Consider the following 18,568-nt stretch of genomic DNA (forward strand, 5'->3'; position numbering starts at 1 on the left):
TAGAATCTTGAGCAGGATGCTTTTCTTTATGAGCAAGGCAAACAGTCTCTTCAGAAGATTCAGGGACTGTTTTCTTTCCAAAGGCTTTCTCTCTTTCAGCAAACTTTTTCACAAGAGACTCAAAGGTTATGTCTTTAAGATTTCCATTTGCTTGTAAAGACTCAAGATAATTGGAGTAGGTAGGATAGAGTGCTTTGAGAAAGGCAATAAGAGAGATATCCAGCTCAACCTTAGTGGATTTAATATCATGCATTATAGACTTTATTTCATATGCAAGAGCAAGGGGATCATTATTTTTCAGTTCAAGAGTGAAGAGTTTAATCATGAGCTGAACAACTTCAAGTGCAGAATGTGAATCATAGAGTTCTTTCAGCTTTTGTAAAGCTTCAAAGGCAGTGGAATAGGATGAAATATGACGACTTACTTCTTCATTTACAGATGCTGCGATCAATGCATAGGCTTTGCTATTCTTGTTTTCCCAGATGACAAGTTCTTTATCTGATGTAGGCTGCACAGGGTCTTTGTCTTCTTCTCCGACACACACTCCTTTCCATAGCTCATTGTAGATGAGGGTGTGTTTTACCATTCGAGACCATTCTGAATAGTTCTCCTTGCCCGTGAGAACTATTCCTACCATAGAAATGATTGAATGCATTCTGTAAAAAATATTTCTGCTAAAAAAACTTCTGTTGATAAAAAAACTTCTGCTAAAAAAAATCCTTATGCCACAACCTTATGCACTTTATTTTCTTTTAACATTTGCATTAGCATTTCTTATATCAACAATATTACTATGTTTTGAGAGAAAAAAAAAGATTCTCAAGGATCACTTCAATATATATCAATATATCATGTCAAACTGCCGGAATTCGAACACCCAACCTAAAGAAATCCGCAGCCCACTAGCATTTCACAGAACCCAAAAAGGAGCAATGTGGCAAGCTAATGTATAAGAAAGAAGTCGGAGATGCCAAAATTTTCAAGCAAATAGCGGAGGCTCACATTTGAAATCTCAGCCAACATGCTGTTTTATCAAATGACAATAGTGCAGATGTTACCTCAAATGGAAATTGATCTTTGAGATTGCATGCACTCAAAATTACAATCAACCCTGTACTAAGTTTCCTCTAAAGACCAACCGAATGCCAAGCGATCTTCTTTTTTTTGTACATAATTTATCCAATTACATATGAAAATGAACACCGTCTATCATTGACCCCTTTTCTCTGTACATAATACATATAGCAGTCAAGCCAAATACAAAGATGAGATGCATCATCCATACATCCGCAGACGGGAATGCATCAGGCAGGCATGGGAATTTCATAGCAAATATAGACAAAGGACTTGGCTATATTTTCAACGTATCAATTGCAAAGATAAAACTGCGGACTGGGGATCAAACGAATACCATCACATAAAACTGCGGACTGGGGATCAAACGAATATACGGTGTGTCGATTACGCCCATTCATAGTTCCTTTGCCAACTCCATACAATGTTTCCGCCACAGATACAGAATAAGGGAGCACCAAAGAAGGAAAACGAGTTCTCTCTGATAGTCTGAGATACTAATTTAATGCAACCAAATTACAAGTTTAGTCAAGGAGATTCTGCTTGTAAATGGAGCCTTTCACATTGATTGGGAGACAAAGTAAGTCGAGAAATCCAGATTAAGTATAGAACAATGACCTTGAAGAATAAGAAAGTTCCCACAAGTTTCTGTGACAAGTCGAGGGAGGCTTTCTTACCAAACGATGATACCAAACAAGTTTCTGCGACAAGTCGGCTTTCCGTGCAGGCTCTTTCCGTCGTTTTTGTGGTGGGGTAGGACGTACCGCCCAAACAAAGTCTCAGCATTCATGCAAAGGAGCACCCGTTAGTATGAACGACCGTCCAGAGTCCACCTTCATTTCCCTGCGGCTATGCAGAAGGAGAACGCTCAGGGAAATCAAAACGGATGCGCAGATAATGTCAGGGCAGAGAATGTCAGGACAGAGAATGTCAGGACAGAGAATGTCAGGACAGAGAATGTCAGGACAAAGGCACGGATGCGCAGAGAATGTCAGGACAGAGGCACGGATGCGCAGTCTCAGGATAGAGGCAGGAGTTACAGCTATTTTAGGGACTGGGACCTGAGCTCTGATACCATGTCAGGCCAGGGTAACTCCAGAATGAGCCGGAGAGAAAACTGATATTATTATTCATTAGCTAACTCATATTTATATACATAAATACAACGGATCAGTTCATCTTCTTGATGACTGTCCAGTTCACCCATCCGTTTCGGATTAGGTGTCAACAAATGTCTTAAAAATATATGTTTTTTTTGGGGTTAAGAGGAGTTGTCCAAGCCAGTATGGTAGTGATGTTGAAATGTCTGTTAAACATTTTGAGTTGGTCAAAATAAAACAAAATAAAAATAAAAATAAAAATAAAAATAAAAATAAAATTAGAATAAAATAAAAAAACATAAAATTAATAATTATATTTATAATTAAAATTAAACCTACTTATAACCATCTTAACTCGGGATCTATCAAGGGTTGAGAGGGATCAAAATCTCTTAAAATACAAACCTCTTTTAGAGTGAAGAAATTTAATCCCTCTCAACCCTTATTAAATCGAAAATTTTAAAATAAATCAAAACTAATAAATAAAATAAAACTTCATTCAAACTCTTTAATTTTTTCATATTTAGATAAAAAACCATCAAAACCAAAATACAAAATTTCAAGATCAATTAAATACAATCATGACTTTTAACAATTTTCAAAAACAAACCATTCAATAATTAACTCGATAGACTAACTACAGGAATTAAACTTAAAAATAAAAATAAAAAAATATTCCATTTATTAATTTAATCAACTCCTTATCAAAATGCTATACAATAATTGATAATCCTTTATCAAAAAGCGATACAATAACCCATAGAACGAGGACAAAAATTCGGAATTGTTCAAACTCCAAGGCGAATGCCTCAATCCTCGTAGATTTGATTGCAGCCGTTTAAAGAAAATCATCGACGGTCCACAATAAAAAGATCACGTTGGGACGGATCGAGCTTTCCCAGCGGTTGGGGAGGGGGCGGCATTTGAATTTGAGTAGCGGTAGGTCTGAGAGAGTCCCTCGGTATCTATATAATAGCTTGCTTCGCATCCATAGTATTCACGATCTTTCTTCATTTTACCCTATTGCTAGTAATTGTGGTTGAGAGCAGAGCAGAAGACAGGAAGGATGTCTGGCCGCGGAAAGGGCGGAAAGGGTTTGGGAAAGGGGGGTGCCAAGAGGCACAGAAAAGTGCTGAGAGATAATATTCAGGGTATCACCAAGCCTGCTATCAGGCGTCTCGCTAGGAGAGGAGGTGTTAAGCGCATCAGCGGGCTCATCTATGAAGAGACCAGAGGCGTCTTGAAGATCTTTCTGGAGAATGTTATTAGAGATGCGGTAACATACACAGAGCACGCCAGGAGAAAGACTGTCACCGCCATGGATGTTGTCTACTCCCTCAAGAGGCAGGGCCGAACCCTTTACGGCTTCGGAGGCTGAACATTATTTTCTTGGCCGTTGATCACTTATTCATGGTGTCTATTGACACCACCGTCTACTGTTGAGAGATTGTAACCTGACTGGCGAATATTTAATGTACTGCTTCCCTTGAAAGTTTGCATGCGCAATTGCAGGTTTCTTGAATCGTTTCTGTTATTTACTTTGATTTAGCATTTCTGTGAAGTGATGTGGTTTCTACGGTTTTTAGGTTTTTTTTCTCCATTTGTTCTGTTGAACATCCAGCATCTTCTATTTCCATCTTGAATTGAAGCACTCGGAGCCGCAGATGTTGCCCCTGCTCAGATGTAGAGCAGATTCTCTGTTATTGCTTTCTTTACTTATGATGATAGGCTGTGTCAGGATTTTAATGGAAGATGGGTTTCAACAGTGGACAAAGTGAAGAAAATATGTCATAAGATGTGATTTATGTGGCGCTCTGTCAATGGTTGGCTTTTCTGCGTACTTAATATTCTGGTATGTTTCGCAATGTATGGACACAACCGTGGCCTTTACTCGTTGCATAATCTGGAAGTGTGGGCCTGAATGAGGAATCAAAGAAGTGTGGAGAAAATAAGAGGCCATCAAGATTGTCGAATGGCCAGAGGAATTTGCAGTCAGTGAACCGAACAGGGTATTTGCATATTTAACTAGTTTTATAATTTAATTTTAGAAGATGCTATAATGGTAAATGAAATAAAATAAACTATTAAATAAAAAATAATAATAAAGTATAATGTTGATTTAATTAAAAATTTAACCAAAAGTAAAAGTAACTAACAATATTTTGAATAATAAAGGGATAGATGATTAAATAAAAAATAATAATAAAATATAACCAAAAGTAACCAGAAATATTTTTAATAATAAATTGATTTAATTCCATTCATGATGTTAAATAGTTTTGTCTATATATATGTATTATTTTATAAAATTGTGTTAACCACGTAGATTGATCTTCCAACCATATTAAGATCTCAATTTGCCAAAAATATATAGATATTTTTGGTGGCTTACTTATAGAGTAATGTGTTTGGTAATAGTTAAAAAAATTGTAGGTAAGTTTTTAGTTTGATGATGTGGTAGGTGAATTCATCCCCTTTTTTCAAGGCTTGTAAAGATGGGTTTGTTTTGTTTTGTTTTGAATTTTTGGAGGGCTTTGTTCATAGGCTTATCATTTGTTTATATAGTGATGTTTTGTTTTGTTTTTTGTTTTTGTAATTTGTTTTTTGTTTTTTTACCTCTCCTTGTATGATTAAGATTAGTAATCCATTGTTCAATATTTTTCATTAAAGTTTGAGAAGGCTTACTATTTTTAGATATCACAAGTTTTAATTGATGAATTACATTTTGGATTTTTGAATGGATAGTTGAATGAGAAGTCTTATTAGCTGTTTTGGCTTGTTGGGTTTAATTTGACTTTGGGGTTGTAATCTCCCACTTATGTTGCTCTTTGGTGTTGTATATTATTAGACATGTTTTTCCTCTTGATTTTAACATAATTGAACAAGAATAGAGGTTTGATTATAGAAGTAAAACAATAGAACCCAAATGACAACTATGAGAAGTATATAGTGTTAATGCCACATTGCTAATCCATGCAATCTCACCTCTATGTTGACATTAGAAGCCAATCAAAATGCATGCAATTATATGATAATAACTAGAAGGATTTTTAGTTACTTAGGTTGTGGTGACTTCTATGTGCCAAGGGTGAATAATTGGAGAGGGTCCTTGTGATAATTGCTTTGGGAGCATCTAAGATGTGGTTTTTGTTGGAGGGTGTCTAATTTGCCATGTGGCTTTTTGTATTTTCATGCTTTGTAGTATTAACACCAAATTGTCCCCCCTTAGTGTACTTGCATAATGACTCTTTCATTAGTGCTCTCTAGAGTTGGCTCTTGGGGATGATAGATTGTTATTTTATTGATTTGTTTGTAACTAGTTGCTTACAATAACTCCAAAATTCTCATGGGTATTTGGCCAAGTTGCCCTTCACTTAGATTTTGAGTTATTTAACTTTGTTGGACTTGTTGACCCTCTTTCTTCCTTTGTATGCCACATCCCATGATTGATGATTTAGCAAATGCTTGCATGCTTATGCAATAATGGGTGTTGCCATGCCACCCTCTTTATTTAATGTGTTAATTTTTGTAAGGTGGTGGGCATGACACCTAAGCCCACCATTTGCCTTGATTAACATCCCCATAAGGGAATTTTATAATTTCATATTTAAATTTAGTTTATATATATATAAAGCTTAGATTTATATCTATGGAGGATGAATTGGTTGATTTTTAGGACACTCTTAAGGGTGTGCCAATTTGGTTTGCCCCCTCGGTAATGCAACCATCTTGTTTGATATGGGTGAAACTAATGATGTATGGATGCTAATTTAGTTGATGATGGTTAAAGGTATCCTCAGTGCACAAAACAATGATGGTTTAGATGATAATTCTATGACTCCATCTTAGTTTGATGATGATTTTTGTCAAATTTAAGTTCATGACAAAGATAAGGGCTTCTTGGAAATACAAATTGTTTTTGTAATAGCCTCTTATCCACCCATTTCTCCTTGACTTTGCTATCCATGCAATCAACTTTGGATGTGGGTCACTCTCTTGGCAACTTTTTCTTTGACTTCTTATTGATCTTTCTTTATAGTTGACTTATAGTGATTGATGATTTGGTTTCAATTTCATGCTAGGATTATTGGGATTTGTGAACGAAGGTTGTATAAACTCTTGGGACAACCTTTCCAAGCTTTAATGCATAATGATATTAATCCTTGTTAGCTATGGCATAGAAGATATATACACCTTCATTATAGAGCTTTGCTAGCTTTGAAGAAGATTGTTTTAGTGTACTAGATTTGTAGATGGGTCATAAAGGTGTGTAAGGGATGTGCTCTTGGAAATAATGTTAAGAAACTCTTCCCAAGCAATGAACATAGGTCTAAAGAGATTATGGATCTAGTCCACTTTGATGTGTGTAGTCCTATGCCCATGAAATCTCTTGGAGGGACTCTTTACTATGTATCTTTTATCGATGACTTCTCTCACAAGACTTGGATCTATCTTATGAAGTCAAAAATTGAAGTTTTCAGAAAGTTCTAGGAATTCAAAGTCGAAGGGGAGAACCCAATAGTGAAGAGGATTAAGACTTTGAGATCAAATAATGGAGGAGAGTACACCTTCAAGGAATTCATTTCCTTCTATAAGGAATCTAAAATTAAGAAGGTATTGATAGTTCTCTATAATTTAGTGGTTGAGAGAAAGAACAAATTTATTGAAGAATCTATGAAGGCAATGATACATGATCAAGATGTACCAATGTTCTTGTGGGGAGAAGCAACCATTAGGGGACTTTTGAGGTCTAAAATGGGCCTCTTAAGGGAATTATAAAATAATAGTGGAAATAATAAAATAAAATTAGATTACATTATCAAATTTGAGAGGGAAAAAAGAATTTTTATTTTTTATTTTTTATTTATTTTTATTTTTAATTTTTTTATAACTTGTATTTTCAACTTATTTCTATGTGGGTTTACTCAAATTTTGAGCGGAAACACTCTTTGGATCTAAAATTTGATTCCCCATGGTGGTGCAGTGAAATTCTTAGTGCGGACACAATTTCTCTAGCTCAAGAGAGCGGTTCTAGCCACAAACAAACAATCTACGGAAAATCTTCTTAAGTTAGAATCAATTAAAAGGACCTACCTCTTCGAACACTATTCTTCTTGGTGATAATTTTGTTTCTTCACTCCAACTATCTCCCATTTTCCTCCTTCGAATATTTGAAACAAGCAAACAACAATAACAAAAAACGTGATAGCATATAATATTGTATTCAACTTATTTAATAGGTCAAGGAACATTAAGCCATAAAGATGTAAAATGACACTTCATGTAGGAAATCAATCGATAGTTGCATTTATATAAATAAGAAAGAGATTACAACCGGTGCTTTGACATTGTTGGTCTCTTCTGACGTATTCGGGTTCCCACACTTCTGTTAGCACTTCATGGATAGCCCCAACCATGGAAGTTTTAAGGCCTCTTTCCTTCTAGTCTTAAACCAAACCAAAATCACACTATTCTCCCTCAAACATACACTAGAAAGCTACAAGTTATAGATGACTTGCTGGTTATGCAAACTTGCTCCAAAACTCCAACTAGTTTTTGCTTAGGAAAAATAGAGGTTTATATAGCTTGAATGGATGGGAGATGGTTTCTTTTATCACGGGAGAAGGTCTTATCTCTTAATGTTGTTCCATCTTAATAGGGGAAAGGAGCCCACACTGATGTCCTTTGCTCTATCGGCCTAACCATCTACAGACTTTCGTTATGAAGCTTTTAGACATGGAAGTTTCGACTCTTTATTTAAAAAACCTTCCAAAAGAGGATTGGCGCGATTGGAAAAGGGCTCAATCGATCCAAACGATGCGAGGTCTAGTTGTAACCTCTATAAATCGGTGTGAAGAGAAAATTGGTCAGTAGTGCCGGTCTTGTAAACTAGGATAGAAGAAAGATTCTTAGGAAATGGTGTAAAGGGGAATTATTTTGCTCATGCAGAGGGACATACTGGGAGTTTCTTCATGATGAGAAAGCACGTCGGGTACACTGTAGAGGTCTTCCAGGATCGTAGACGGGGAAGTACAGGGACAATGACAAAACGTTGTGTAACAGATGCCCCCTAAAGCGTGAAGGCCGAATTAGAGTGAGGTGAAATGATATACAAGTGGAAGTAGGGAATTGGAGTCTGTCATCAGTAAACCTGCAAGCAAGCATAGATACATATACATCACTGAAAACTTTGAATAATGATACATGAATCGTGGTATGGACGCAACCATCTAGTAGAAATGATCATAACGAAACAAAGGTATGGTTGCAGCGATCCAATAATGAGAAAGATCACATATAACAACTCATGGTATGGTCGCAGCCATCCATCTGAAAGAGACATGTATATCAACATGACCATGTCACACTGCCTCGCAACCTGGACTTGTGTAATCTTAGCCCAGGGTCTTGCGCTCTAAACGAACTGATCAAAGTACAAATCTTAACATGTGAATGAATGTGTCAAAGTTGAACATGCTAAGAAGTCGCTTGATTGCCGATCAATAATGTGAACCGTTAACAAGTGCGAGAGAAACCACCAATAATGACAATGGCTCTCAAGGTACTAGCAACACAGTTCACGGAATGTGAATAAAGAAACTGATGTCGAACACTTGTGAAATCACTCGATCAAAAACCAATGATGTTAAATTGTCATCAAGTGCGAAGAACTTGCCATTAGGGCATGCAAGCTCTAAGGCACTGGAAGGGAGTCTCTTGGCCAGCTTTTTAGATGATGAGCTAAAGTCGACAGGAAGTGACCATGTCGAAGGAGTGCCATGATGTATCCCACATCATCGACACGAGACACAGGGATGCGAATGATTTCGGAGGATACAGAGAATCAGGAATAAGTGTAACTGCAAAAGCACTGACTCTTGAACATATCGACGATACGATTTCGGAGTTTGGTAGCTGTTGGATCCATAGGATCGATGGTCATGATGACGTGGCAGAGATCAAATGGAAAGCAAAAATGAGCGGCCCAACCCAGGAAGGTCAAATGAAAAGGAGGATATCCCAACCCGACACGAAGCGGAAAATGTCATGTTCAAGAATGCGCTATCGGCACATCTGATAGAATTTCCAAATTTTCTCCTACCATTTCCGGCAGGTACTCCAATTATTTTTTATCGCAAGCTTGAAGGGGATAGCATATTCTTGCACTGTAAGTTCATCTTTTAGATGAATCCGACTTAGTAAGTTTAATGAGCCCTAGGAAGGAGAAGCTCACGTTTGCCATGGCGTAAATCCAATGTCATTTAATGTTTTAACGAGTCCGACAAAGGGGTAACTCGGTATCTTTTTCATGTTTAGAGAGTTTGAAAAAGACATGGAAAAGAAAACTCCACATGGTTCCTTTTTGTACATTTGTGTCTCTCGGGCTCGAAAAGGTAGAAAACAATACTTGAGAGAACTCCTTGACCATTTCAGTCAAGGAGTACCTTTTTTTTTAAATAGTGCATCCTAGTGCGAAAAAGGGGTAAACGTATACTGAGTGCACAATGTTTCACAGTCTTTAACGAGTTCAAAATGACAAGAGATCAACAATATTTTCGTGTTTAAAGAGTCGGAAAAGAGTTTAAAAGCAAACCTCCCTTTTTATTCTCTTTTACAAGTCAAAAAGGGAAAAATATTCAACGATCTTTTCATTTGACTTTTATGAGTCGAGAAAAGAGATGAAACGCGACTCCAATACCATCATCGACAATCTGTCACCTGTCACTGCACAAGAAAGGTAAATGCATTATCCAGTTCTGAGGCAAAATAGGTAAAAAAATACTCAAAAACCATAATATTTCATGAAAAAATGAATAAAATGGGGCAAAAGTAATTATTTTTTACCATTTACCATTTTACCTTTGTGTGAAGAGCTTTTTACCCACTTGTGCCCTAATTTTTCCGGAGCAGATTGCGAGAGATTCGAGAGGTCATTCGCCGAGCTGTTAGTTGCAGGTAAGAGTCAAGACCTTAAGCTCAATTTTCATATTGATTTTACCTATTTTTATCCATTTTTTGGATTTCATGGGGAGATTTTGGCAAAACTTTTTCGCCCTCGGTCGGCGCGATTTCCGAGCACGAAATTGTGCCAATTGGGGGTTGCTAAGACTACTAACCACGTTGTCAACGCCACTATTTTTAAAATAGTTGCGCCGATGCCGTGAGCAAAGAATTTTCATGTTTTTTGCTCAATTCGACCATTTGAATCCAAATTTTTCCGGCCAAAGATGATCATTGACTTGATTATATGGTTTTTACAGGGAAAAAATCGTGAAAAATGGTGGATTGGAAAGAACACGAGCATGAGGATATTGACACTCAAGCAATAGCTGACCCAAATTGCTTGGAGGCTTTGAGGAACTGTGGGCTCCTCAAATTCTTTCTTACACCAGGTCTATGGGCTCAACCCAAGTTGCTACAGTACCTGATCAATCTCTGGGACGTGAATCAAGAAATTTTCATCATTGGTGACCAAGAGTTGGAGTTGGAAACTTCAGACATTTATTTCATCACAGGACTGTCCCGGAGAGGGGAACCAGTCAATCTATATGGGTCAAGGCCGATTGGGGCAAGTGTGACCATGCTACTTGCCGAACATTGCCCAGAAGCTCTCAAATCCAAAAGTGGCAAGATCGAGATTATGACTGTTCGGGATCTTGTGTTGAGAGTGTTACTGTTGACCATCAACAGAGTGGCTAGGTCCCAAGTGCCGCATGAGACCAACAAGTCAAATTTTTAGTATGTTATCGACTGCACGACGCCCACTATCTTTAACTGGGCGGAAGCTATGAAAATCAACATGAAGCGCCAGCTATCAAAAGCTAAGGCGGGAAACCTGAAGCAGTTTTGCTTCGGGTTTGTGCTAGTGACCTTCTTCCTAGAGTGGGTTTCGCTATTCCAATACCAGCTGACTGAGGTGGATCTGCCAATGCCACGAGACCCACGGATGGTCCGTTGGAGTGAGTTGATGCCCAGGGTTATTGAGGGCCAACATATGTCCTCTAAGCTCGCTTTTTTCTCGTGGTTACGACGATAGCTGATTGTGGTGGAGGATTGGACTTACAACAGTACTGACTTCCGCGGAAATCTGGATATGCCGCTCTTAGAGGGGAAGGATTTTGATGGAGGTAAAAAACAAACAATTTTTATTTTTTTGATGCTTTTTATTGTTTTTGAGATATGTGTTCATGACATTTTGATTTTATGAATACAGATGTTGGACCAGAACGCCCTCCTGGGATGTTCCCGATTGCCAGGCGCATCGCTCGACAGTTTGATGTCGCTTCTTATCAAGAGGGAAGCGACAACGAGGAGGAGATTGCGCAGAATCTCGAGGGTTTGACCCATGGGATCCCAGAGTATGCCCGGATGGGTGATGTCCCACGCCAGTACCAGAGGCATATGGTGGGGGTGTCAAATAGGATCCACCCACAGCTGACTCGCGTAGTCTGAGCAGTGACATGCTATCATGAGAATCATGCTGTTTAATGCATAGGTCTAGCATTCCACATTTTTGAGGCTTGCGAGCCACAAATGTATAAGGCCTATGAGCCACCGATGTATTTTGAACACACATATTATTTTTTGAGGTTTTGATGTATGACAAACATTACCGGCACACATGTATATATATGCTATACTTCCTTGATTACTATGGTACAAATGTTTTTGTTTTTGAGTTTTTACATGTTTTGCAAATGTCTATCCAACACATAATTAACTAATCCATCTGTTAATGTATTCACGTGTCTAGGAATATGATGATATGTAATGTAATCAAAATTTCTCTCTAGCAGACGAATATGTAGATACATTTTCAATATTTCTGACGGAATATTGTTTATTAAGTTGAAGAACAACAAGCTATGAATCAAGGTTGACACCCAATTCCTGGATGCCAAGAGCGATAGCTTCTGACAGCAATTCGATAACCGCGTTATACTCAGCGATTTTATTAGTTGTTCGACCTAGACATATACTTCCAAGATCAATCAACTCACCATGGGGGTCATAAATGGCCCATGCCATGGATGATAGGTTCTGCGTACTACAACAAGAACCATCAGCGAAATCGATGTGAGGAGACACCGACATCTGCAAAGCAGATAAAAACATAATAAGCAGGAAAGCTGCTTGCAAAATAACACACCAAACCACACTATACAAAAATGAATAACACACTATTATACAAAAGTAATCATGCAATATGACCTAAGCATAATACTTTTTGAGAGAGTCCATGCTCGGACTCGGGTGATCAATCAACACAGATGAAAAACGGAGTTTTACCGTTGTCATGACGAGTAAGCATTGACTTGGCCAAATAATAGAGTAGAACTCAAGGAAAGCTGTGCACCCATGCCCCCTGGGCGAGGGAGGGTTACGAGTCAGATGACAACCCCATTGTAATAATGGGTAATCGATAAAAACTCGGGGAGGGAGAAAAAACTTGACTCTATGAAGAGATAAAGGTGCCCTCAGTTGAAAGATTTTGACAATGTCAGGAGAAACTGACATGTCAATAAGCAGTGGAGAAGAGAATTTCTCAAGACACATAGACATGACCATCGGGTCAGAACCAAGCCACGGGGAATGAGAATAGACATCGAGAGATGTTCTCGAAATAGGATGATCAGAGGATACTGAAGGTGAAGCCGAAACAATTTCCATGTAATCAATTTTGGCCGGACTTAATGACATAACCTCGCAACATGTATTAACAAGATCTGGCGAAGGAATGACCCAAGGATCAGACTTGACTGAAATCATGTTGACAGAGGCAACATGAGGAGGTGGGAGCAGAAATATGCCCATCAATGCAGGATCTTTGAAAATTCCTGCACCCACACTCTCATAAGGAGCATCAGTGTGCTTGACATACGGAATATTGCCATCCAAGGAGGAAGAGGCAAAGAAGGACACTTGCTTGGCTGTGACTATCTTCCCTTAATGGGAAAAACAAATCACGCGGAAGAGGGAGGCGGCTACAACATGCATGGCATGGGTCCAACTTTGTTCGAGTAGAAGATTGTAGTTGAGATCAGTGTCAACCATCTCTACTTCTGATCCAAGGATCTTTTGCTTATAGATGTATGAAAAGTATCACATGTAGAAATTTGCAGCTTAACAGAGAAATTTAATGTGCACATGAGAGAAGAAGAAGAAGAAACACATAAGGCATGAAAAGAAGACAACAAGAATTGATAACGGAGTCGTCCAACTCGGACTACGTCTCTGGGCCCTGCTTGATCAATGGGGAGGCCTTCATTCATTAAATGGCATGAGAAGAAGAGAATACAATCATCAGTTACATAAAAGGAGACTTATACCTCCATTCTGGAAAATGGCAGAGAAATGGAGAACTCAGATGGAGAAATGGATAGCACCATTGCGTCCGTGGCGTCAGGAGGGGCAGAAACCATATAAAATTTGCCCAGTTCAAACAAAATGACCTCTCGCCCTTTCTTTCAAGCTCTGCCTTGAACTGCGTGCCAAAAATCCTCTCCTCCTCCACTTCTCTGCATGCATCAGGGTTTTATAATCATTTCTTGTTACAAGGACCCTTAAATCGGGGGTCTGTTTGTTTAATAATATCAGCCATTTGAATAGAAGGATCGGCGGGCACAACTAAACCCCTAAATAGCTCTTTTCTGTTCAAACCATAATACACGGGATACACTGAAAAATCCAACAGAAAGCCTTTAAGCTTGATTTCAAATTCCATTAAATCAGCCCTATTTGCCTGTCGGGTTCGCGCTGATCGCAAATCGCAATGGTCATGGGGTTTTTCCTTTGACTGTGCTGATCGCCGATATGCTGATCCGCCGATCACTGATATCGCCGATCGCCGATATCGGTGTATCGCATCGGCTCTCTCGCATCGCTATGGCCCAGGGGTCTTGGTCCTATCCCTTGGATTTCGCTGACCTGATCCGTCGATCCAATCGCTCCATCTTGATATTGTCGATTGGTTACCTCCGATTGCGATTTAGTCGGAGATCACTGATCGGGGGTTCCGCTGCGCCTGCCTTAAGCCCGCCTCTTGACTTCTCTGATTGCGATTTGCCTTTTAAAGGCTTAAAGCCATTTTTTTAGAGAAAATGCCTCATTTTCCAAAGGGACAAGGCAATCTTCTTTCTGCCATAACTTCATCATCCGGACTCGGATTGGAGTGCCGTTCGCACCGTTGGAATCAGGGCGACGAGCACTTCGATCTGATGTCAAGATACTTGCTTTTCTGCCACTTTGAATTTTGAGATTTTCCATGCCACTGTGTTTGAAGATCCACCTGGATCTATCCTCCCCATTGAGGAGCTTTTGGTCCGCCAAAAGCTTTATTGGTTAACTGGCAAGTGAGGGAATTGTTCCCTCACCCTTTCTTTCTCCAACCATTTTGTCTTGCTAGGGTGCATCCCCTTGAAACCAACTCGAAGGTATTCCACATCTCCTCGCTGTGAAGTCTTGGTTCTTCTGTCAAGGATGATGTCTTCAAGTAACCCATCGAGATACTCTGGTGCAAACAAAGGCAAACCTCCTACAAAGTCCATCGACAAACTTTCCCATGGACGACTCAGAATAGGGAGTGGTGTGTAGAGCCTGAGTTTTCTATTAGAGGGCTTTGAAACAGAACACATCACACAACCCTTTACATAGCGAGTGACAATGTTCCTCATATGAGGCCAAAAGCAAAATCTTTGTACATGACACAAAGTCTTTTCGACACCAAAGTGTCCAGACACAAGAGAAGTGTGGACCTCTCGAATTACATGTACTCTTTCCCCTGTGGGAATACACAATTTACCAAGGTGATACAATAGTTTCCCTTGCAAGTGATATTGTGGGTTAGTTTTGCATAAATATCCTTAAAGTCATCATCTTTAGCATATTGTTTAGCATAACTCTCAAAAGACAATGAAGCATTATGCAAAATAACAGAAGCAGAAATAGGAGGGCGAGATAACATATCGGCCACTTTATTCCTAGTGCCCTTCTTATACTTATTACCAGATGAAACTGTTGAAGAAAACCCATCCACTTGAAATAACGAGATTGCTGCAACTTGGTTCGTAACTGAAGGTACTGCAAGGGTTGATGATCTGTATGGATGATAGTCTCCTTGCCGATCAGGTAGTGTTTCCACTTTTTCACACTCTACATCAATGCATAAAGCTCCTTGTCATACGTGGGATAGTTTATCACAGCCTGAGAAAACTTCTAAGAATGGTAACATATCGGTTTCTTTTGTTGCATCAATACAACTCCCATGGCATAATCGCTAGCATCGGTTTCGATCTTGAATGGTTGTTGGAGATCTGGTAAGGCTAAGACTGGCGCGGTGCTAATCTTTTCCTTCAATGTTTCGAAGGTCTTCTGCTGTCTTCCTCCCCATTGGAAGACCTGTTTCACACTTGTCAATGTGTGCAAAGGTGCTGCAATAACAGAGAAATTGGCAATAAATCTCCGCCAATACTGGACTGCACCTAAAAAGCTGCGAACCTCGGTTACACTAGTAGGCTTAGGCCAATTTACAATTGCTTCAACTTTAGAAGGATCAATTTTTAACTGCCCATGACCAACAATATGACCTAGGTAACCTGAAGAGGTTTTCTCGAACTCACACTTTTACAACTTTACATAGAGTTTTTCATTTTTCAATATGTCAAGCACTTTCTTCACATGACACACATGTTCATTCCAACTTTTACTAAAGACAAGTATATCATCTAAATATACAAGAAAAAATTTATCAATGAAAGGCCTAAAGAGATCATTCATGACCCTCATAAAAGTGGCTGGAGCATTGCAAAGTCCGAATGGCATCACCATCCATTCGAACAGCCCTTGTTTGGTCTTGAAGGCGGTTTTCCACAGATCCTGCTTTGCAATTCGGACCTAGTGATAACCAATACGCAAATCCAATTTTACGAAATAAATAGCATTCTTTAACTGATCTAATAAATCATCAATGCGTGGAAGAGGGTAGCGATTTTTCACCGTGATTTTGTTTAGTGCGCCGTAATCCACACACATCCTCCATGTGCCGTCTTTCTTCGGGACTAACACAATCGGTGAACCACACGGAGAAGTGCTCGGCCTGATGACCCCTTGGTCCAACAATTCCTGCACCTGCTTCTTTATTTCCTCCATCTTAATGGTTGACATCCTGTACATGCCAATATTTGGTAAAGGAGCGTCATGCTGCAAATGGATTTCATGTCGGATTTCCCTATTCGGAGGTAATCCCTTTGGTTCCTGAAACAACTCATCATAATTATAAATTAATTCACATAATTCCTAGCTATGTTCCTGATCACAACCCTGGAAAGCGTCAGCTAATTCTGTGTCTTTTTCCCTTACAACCATAAGCATGTAACCCTTATTGGAATTCACCATCCTTTTCATTTGTCCTGTGTTTACAAGGCTGGCATTGATTTTAGTTTGATGAGCCCTTACTATATATTCTACCCCATCTTTTGTGATTTGGTATTTGTTTTCATGACGGAAAAAGATTGCCTTTCTATCATATAGATACGGGCTCCCTAACACCATGCCACATATATCCAATGGTATCACATCAAGTTCTACTTCATCCACTAGCTTAGAAGTGATTACAAATTTTACTTTACACTGCTTGGTTACATTCAGTTTTGCTTTATCATGTATCCATCCAAGCGGGTAAGGTTTTGGGTGTGGTTTTGTTTCTAAGCCGAGTTTCTTTACCAAGGATTCTGCAATTAAGTTTTCTTGGGATCCAGTATCAAACAGAGTTTCTACTTTAGTATGATTTATGACAACTCTGATATGAAACAGTTCAATTCTCTTTCGATCATTAGGAAGGGACTCATTTACTGAACTAGTGCCTTCATGTGATTCAGAATTAACATGAGGTGTAAGAGTACCTTTTGTTCCTGCTGCTGTGATCAACGCTTCATCTCCCGAATCGGATCCAAGGTCTTGCTGCACAGTCGCCACTGTCTTCTGCTTGCCTTTTCCTCCATACTTCTTCGGTCTCTTTTCTGGGTGTTGTTTCCAACAGTGATCATCATCGTGACCTTCCTTTTTGCAGTGATTGCAATACGACCTTTCTCCTTCTTTGGTTGCTGCCGTTTTCTTCTCCTTTCCTTTCCATTTCGCTTTAGATTTGCCATTGGGAGGTTTGAACGGTGGTTTTCTGGAATGATCATCTCTTTCATTTTTGCCCCTGTTCTCAATATGAATTGCCTTTACGCTGGCTGAGTCAATAGTGGTTGGTTCAAACAACAATAATGAATGCCTAATGTAATTATGTAGCGATCCAATGTACTTAGTTACTACTTCAGATGTATCAAGTGCAATACCCAAATTCAGTGCTTGCATTCTAAACTCCTCTGTAAAACTCTGAACATTCTGACCTTTGCCTTGCCTTAAATACTGCCAATTCATTAAAGCTTTTTTCTTGTATCCCAAAGGATAAAACTATTCCTTTAATGCAGAAATAAAATCAGGCCATGAGGAAAATAGGTTACCCACATTCTTATTTCTCTGCAATTTGCTCTCCCACCAAACGAGAGCAGTGCTGCTCAGCCGTAGAGAGGCCAGCTGAATATTTGCCTCATCCTCCATGATCCGCTGAATCCTGCAGTAGATCTCAATCTGCTTAATCCAATTACTAAGCTTTTCTGCGTTACTTTCACCATTAAACATGGGAAGATCAAATTTCACATCTAATTTAAAGAAAGGTTTCTTTGATTATGGTGGTGAGAGGAAGAAGAAATTTCACTCGCGGAAGGAGAAGGAGGAGGTTCTTCTCCACCATTTCCATGCACTGAACCTTGTTCTTCTGGATTTCTCTCTTCTGCTTTCTCCAACCTTAAAACCAACTTACGTACATTCTCTGCCATTGAATAGAAGGTCTTGTGGAAATTGCGCTCCTCTTCAAGATGAGCTTCATCTTCTGCCATGTTTCTCCTTCGATGTGCATGCCCCACTTCGGGATCGAAAGGCTCTAGTTCCCCTTCGCCTCTTCGGAGCCTGTTTCTTGTTAGCATATAAACATGCAATTCACATCTAAAGAGACTTGCTCTGATACCACTTGATCCAGGGATCTTTTGCTTATAGATGTATGAAAAGAATCACATGTAGAAATTTGCAGCGTAACAAAGAAATTTAATGTGCACATGAGAGAAGAAGAAGAAGAAACACATAAGGCATGAAAAGAAGAGAATACAATCATCAGTTACATAAAAGGAGGCTTATACCTCCATTATGGAAAATGGCCGAGAAATGGAGAACTCAGATGGAGAAATGGATAGCACCACTGCATTCGTGGCATTGAGAGGGGCGGAAACCGTACAAAATTTGCCCAATTCAGAAAAAATGACCTCTCGCCCTTTCCTGCAAGTTCTGCCTCGAAC

General features: G+C 39.1%; 1 protein-coding gene across 1 annotated transcript; it reads left to right on the plus strand.

Annotated features, from left to right (window-relative positions):
• The first annotated feature begins 3,193 nt into the window (after positions 1–3,193).
• On the plus strand, positions 3,194–4,039 carry LOC149185771 (histone H4-like). The gene has a single exon (XM_089412483.1). The coding sequence runs from the start codon at positions 3,241–3,243 to the stop codon at positions 3,550–3,552; it is 312 nt and encodes a 103-aa protein (XP_089268609.1). The 5' UTR covers positions 3,194–3,240; the 3' UTR covers positions 3,553–4,039.
• Positions 4,040–18,568: the final 14,529 nt, after the last annotated feature.

The sequence above is a fragment of the Pinus tabuliformis genome, chromosome 3_1, assembly GCF_031772625.1.
Source record: "Pinus tabuliformis cultivar Carrire ecotype Pingquan chromosome 3_1, CPIR1, whole genome shotgun sequence".
NCBI lineage: Eukaryota > Viridiplantae > Streptophyta > Pinopsida > Pinales > Pinaceae > Pinus > Pinus tabuliformis.